This window comes from Uloborus diversus, chromosome 4 (genome assembly GCF_026930045.1).
Source record: "Uloborus diversus isolate 005 chromosome 4, Udiv.v.3.1, whole genome shotgun sequence".
NCBI lineage: Eukaryota > Metazoa > Arthropoda > Arachnida > Araneae > Uloboridae > Uloborus > Uloborus diversus.
The window spans coordinates 104,923,843-104,929,842 of NC_072734.1; the positions used below are offsets into that span (position 1 = coordinate 104,923,843).

Genomic DNA, 6,000 nt, shown 5'->3' on the forward strand with positions numbered 1-6,000 from the left:
ATCTGGTAATATTTTAAGTATGTAGTAACACATGTACTCCATTCCAGTCAAGAAAAAGGTATCTCTGACAATCAAAGAATATGATAATAATTGCAATTCTCAAAAATTGATACTCATGATTTAATATTTTGTTGTAAGTCAAAAAAAAATGTTTGCTATTATAAAATGATAATTTTTTTCTTGTAATGAACATTTTAAATATTAATGGAGACCTTCTAAAATTCGCCTCAGTATTTATTTATTTAATATTAAGTTTTTTTTGTGTTTTAAATATTTTGCACAATTAATGCATACGGGGCGAAGTGAAATTGTTTATTTCGTTTACTCACTCAATGATTTATCAAATCACTTACGTATTCATTTATTAAATAATTTACTTACATTACTTCATATAGTAATTCATTTATTTGTTCATTCATTCCCTTTTTTTTCGTAATCGTTGACTCTTTTATTCACTCCTTTATTTTTTTCCATATACGTGTTAATTAATTTATTTAGTTATTCATTTATTGTTTCATTATCTTTTCATCTACTCATTAAACCTTTTATTTACTGATTCATTTGATCAAAAAATTTTTTTTATAATTGAATAGAAAATACATTTCATCAGAAATATGTGTTACGTTTCACTTTGCCCCATGAAAAAAGAGAAGATTTTCCACTTTTCTTAGAAGTCGCAAATTTACTGTCAAAAATAAAAATTAATGTTTCAGAGCAAGTTTTATTATAAAATACAATGTTCTTTCTTCATATACTGTAATTTTCAAAACAAACTTTTGATTTATTCATTTTGAAAAAGCTCAGTCATCTTAACTGTAATATTTCACCTCTCCCCACATTCCCTTACTTAGCTTTAAACGACACATTTAAATTTGGATTCTGGGAAATGTAGATAAACAGTGCCTATGTTAATGTTTTATTTTAGGAGATTGGGTTCAGAAGTACCTATTGTGTCTTTAGTAGACGCATTTTGAAAGCCAAAACATTGTGTAAAAAGAACAGCGCAAGAAAGTACACTGCTAGTTTTGTAAAACGTTATGTGTAAGTTTATTTTATGATATTTGATATTAACCTTAAAAACAATGGTTAGATCAACTCCTTATTTCCAGAAAACTGAAACATTATGCATTTATACTCGTAAAAATAATTCCATGTCAATTGCCTGCTAGCGGTGGAACCTATTGTTTCCATATTAAAAAATTATTTAAATGATAAAAGTGCAAGTTTTTCAATGAAAATTAATACAATATTTTGTTTCGAGCGTTCCATAAGAATTGCATTGTGAGTCTGCGATAGTGCATCAAAAATAGTCTAAACTTGTATTTAAACCTATAGAGTTATGCTATGCAAATGTAGATATTGTGTTTATGCTTCGAAAGTTTTGAAAGTTAACAGCAATTAGGTGTGAAAATTGCCATAAACAATACGATTTTTAAAATATGCTATGGATCTCTCATAGGAACCACCACAAAAATGTTCACGCTGATCTATGAATTTTGTCAATGTGATTTTTTGATTGTAGATGACGTACTAAAATTGCAGTGGTAGAAATCCTTTAAATATTTTTGAGCAGCAATTTAGCATAGATAAAATTTTATTCATTGAGCAATCACGATTGCTAATTGTTTTCATTTGACAGTCCGTGATGTTTGGTTCCTTTTTTAACCCCACCATCTTTTGCAGGCGCGGCTTCTCCCGGTAGCCGCTTCTCCTGGTCGGTGTCGTCCATGTCCTACACACACGCACGCTCATACACATACACACACGCGCCTTTACACACATGCCAATGTGCATACACACAGGTCTACGCCTACACATACACAACTATACACATGTAACCGCCCAAGAGGAGGGGCAGGCTTGGAGGGACAGGAGCCGTTTCTAGAAACAAGTGAGAGGGGTAGTAACCAATGAGTAGGGTCCTGTCGCAACTCCTGATTGCGAAAAACATAGTTTGAATTCAAAATTTTAGAATTCAAATTAATTTTGAAAATTCAAAAGGTTTTTTTATTTTTTATTTATTTTATTTATTTATTATTTTTTTGCTTTAAATGTTTATTTCTTTTTAAAACTAACCTTGGTCTTCAGTATATTTCTACATTCAGTATCATATTATTGAATTTATATAACAACAATTATGCGTTTTGTGATGACACACGATTTAACTCTATAAATCTTAAGTAATCAAGAAAATGAAGTTATGACTGAAATATGCTTTTTGGGCTAGTTTGAAATGTAAAAGAGAAAAACAAAATAAATCAAGACAACACACTACTTGGATTTTTCTCTACATCATTTTAGAAAAACTTTGTTGGTCTGCCTTGAAAGTTCATTTACCTAACACGAAAAGTTGCACTAATTAGAAAGTTGCATTGATTCAAAAAAGAAGAAGAAAAATGAAAAATTATTTAGCAAACTTGAATAACGTTAAAAAAAATTGCAAATTTATTAATTGGTAATTTACTTCAAATGCTATGTTGAATAGTTTGCATTAATTCGATTTTATACTTCCCAATAATATGTAAAATTTATGAAAACATTTGAGGGAAAACTATTCACAGTTTTTCAAAAAAAAAAAAAAACATTTTTAAAAAAACCACTTGGTTTTAAAAAAAAATTCTTTTTGGTTTAGTCCGTGCTTTAAACCAAGCAACCCTGCATTTAAAGACATATTGATTAGGGTGGGCCGAAAAAACTTTTTTTGGAAATCTGTTTTTGGATAGTGCGGAAAAGTTGCTATATGGACCCGTTATTACCCATAAAAAATTTCTCTAAATTTGTTTAATATTTAGCCGGCGCTATTTGACCTTGAAAAACTGAAAAAAAGGACAAAAATGCACTTTTTTCAAAAAAAAAGAGGGGGGGGGGGAGGCAAAAATAAAAGTTTGAAGCTAGTTTCAACAAACATTAGAAGTATCTGTCAGTGCATTAGTTGAAATCCTCAAAGATTTTTATACATTTCGTAGAATATTTAGCTACGCTTTATACGTTCCTTTAAGACTGAAACATTGGAAAAATGAAAAAAAAAAAAAAAAAAATTAAAAGTAGTTTCGAAATAAGTAAGTACTGAAATGTTACGCAATACGTTACCTAGAAAAAACAGTGAAAATTCAATCAATTTCATGCGACATTTGTACGCCAATTTTAAAAAATGCACACACTCAAATAAAAAATAGTTACATAAGATGCTAATTTTTTAATCTTTGGTTCCAGTAGTTTCTTCGGGATAATAAACGGCGCTCAACTACTTCTATTATTCCTAAGATTATTTTATAACTATTTTATATATATTTGACAAATAGAGCCCTTGAGTATTAAAAAAATGTGAATCCTCTGAAGTCCTTTAAACTGATTAATGAATTGAACGCAAGTATTCTTCTTTAAGAAATGCTGTAATTCTACACCTCCACAGCTGGGAGTTAAGCAATTAAAGGGGTCCTCTCTTGCGTCCAATGTCCACAATGAGTTTCCACTGAGGCATCTTATACTGGAATTGGACGGTTGCACAAAGTGGCCGCATTCATATTCTGGATCTATTGAAAAACTTCTTAGAGATTGTAAAAAAATCCGGTGGTCAAATTTGATAAAATTGACTGCAATCTTCTGGTTTTGGACATGGAAGATATAAAAAATTTAAGTATTAACAACAATATTTGTATAGAATCTGTCTTGCCTTAAAAGATGGTCAGTTGTCCTTCAAGCGTGGCTGACAGTAACCCAGGCAAACTCAGTCAGTCGAGCGCGATGGCTGACAACTGCAAACCATTTGTTACGCTTGTATATAGGCACTCCAACTCCATCAGAAAATCTCACAATACTTGTAAAGTATGTAATGTTAGTTTATGCTCCAATGTGGTTTGAAATAAAAATAAAACCGAACTGCCAGTACGGCGCCCAACATTTTTGGAAAATGATTTCTCTTGGAAGGCAGTTTCCAGACAACGTTAAGGAGATAATTTTCAAAGTTCTCTCAAGTAATGCATATTTCGCTCATCCTGAACAGCTACTGTTGACAATGTTGTTTGACTCAAGAAAATACATTCGGGAATCAGCTGTTAGGCGCATTCTGAACTCTAGAAATAAGAAGACGAAGAGCTCGGATGGTGTACGATTTTTTGAGCGTCCTAAACTCAATTTTGAAGCCGTTGATTATGTTGATTTAGTTGATTGGGCAAACTGTGTTGTAACAGAGCCAACTCTTACAATGCATCTAAAAGACCAACCATGGAAAGAAATGTGCAAAGAACATTCTACAGAGTTTACTTTCGAGAAATTTCCCTGTCACACGCAAGCTGTGAAACGTTGTGTGAAACTAATAACCGAAGCTGCAATAAAAGTTCGTGGTGAAACTGCACGAGATGGATACATTCGTGCAAAACTTCATGCTAGGAAAGAACTTCCATCATTTGATAACAAGGGACAATATTATTCCAAAAAATAATATTCATTATGCTTGAGGTATTATAAATCAAATTTGAAGATTTCTTTTTAAAAATTTTATTATCTATATATGCAATTCTAGAAAATGTATGATACTATTGCGTGATAATAATTACTATGATTAAAAGTGCTATTTAATTAATTAATCTATGATTTAATTTTGAAAAATAATTTTCACATTGGTTTTTAAAGAAATTCAATATTTTTTCATTTTTCTCCAATTTTTGATGTTGGAAAGGAGCGGTTAAATGCTCATTAAAATCAATGAAACATTTTATGGGCTCGAACTGGCTCATTATATAACATTTTCGGTGCATTCCAGCAAAATATTTGGAATTTAGTTTTTTAAAAAAAATTTCGACAAAAATTCATTTTTCTCTTTTTTTACGGTTTTTCAATGTCAAATAGCGCCGGCTAGATATTTTTTAATATCCAAGAAATTTTTTGTGAGTGCTAACTAGCTCACTACGCAACTTTTGCGCGCTATCCAAAAATTGATTTCGAAAAAAAAAAAAATTTCGGCTTATTTCGGCCCACCCTAATATTGATGCTACGACTTAGGACTTTTTAATCATTGAAAAATGATTGTCTGTTTTTGCTTTTAGATAAGGGGTTTTTCTTCTGTTTGTAACCGTTGCATTTATTAAACAAACTAGTGCGTCTGAACCCTTTTTTTTTTTACACTCAACTAATTGAGTTTTATTCAAGAGAGCTCTTAGTAAACAATAATAATTAATGTTTGGATTAATAGATTGAAAAATATTTGTTTTGTAATTCTGATACACAGCATTGTGACTATTAATGTTATATTTTGTTGGCACTAAAATATTCCTCCCACTATTACAACTGCTTCATTTATTCTATAATTTCCTCTCAAACACTTACTATGCATTGCATTTAGTCGTATTTGTTTGAGAAAATTTTACGTTAAGTTTAAGTTATCAGTCTGGTATGAAATGCTGGTAGAACTTATGCCAAACTTAAGTTCTGCCAAATTTTCTTACAATAATTTAATTTGAAAAGTGTTTGTAACTATATATTTTTTAAGAAAAAAAAAGAACAGTACCTGATGTATTTTTTCTTGTACTGTTCGGAACAGGCTCAAGTTGTTCCTCAGAAGAACTCGTGGGAAGTTGGTCCGGTTGGGGTTCCAACTTGCTGGGGTCTTCACTTTGCTCGGAAGGACCTCCATCCAGGAAGATGGCCTTCGTGTCCAAACAGGTGGTGGACACTGGAGCAAATTCCATGCTCTTCAGCAAGAATTCAGATTCGTCAAGGTCGGACATCGAATTCAAACCGTTAGAAGTGTCAGTTAGGACTTGCAGCATAATCACGAAAGAGTTCTGTTCGTTCCATTTTATCGTGACGTCAAGCAATGACGACAAATGCAGAATATTTCGCATTTTCTGGCTGTTTTCCTGATCGCTGTTTTCCTTTTTTCCGAACGCACTAAAACACAAGAGAGCATGTTCTGGCTTTTTCGGAAGAGTTCCACACTGTGCAATAAGTCTTCTTTACTCTCTTCGGATATTTGGCGGTAGACGAAAAAATATAAATAAA

General features: G+C 31.6%; 1 protein-coding gene across 1 annotated transcript in view; it reads right to left on the reverse strand.

The window, feature by feature from the left end:
• The window catches only part of LOC129220748 (forkhead box protein D2-like), a 31,160-nt gene extending 25,473 nt beyond the window's left edge, over window positions 1-5,687 (reverse strand). The window contains exon 1 of the mRNA XM_054855177.1: window positions 5,507-5,687. Coding sequence (XP_054711152.1) covers window positions 5,507-5,687 — 181 coding nt within the window. The remainder of the gene's footprint in view (window positions 1-5,506) is intronic.
• Between the last annotated feature and the right edge of the window lie 313 nt (window positions 5,688-6,000).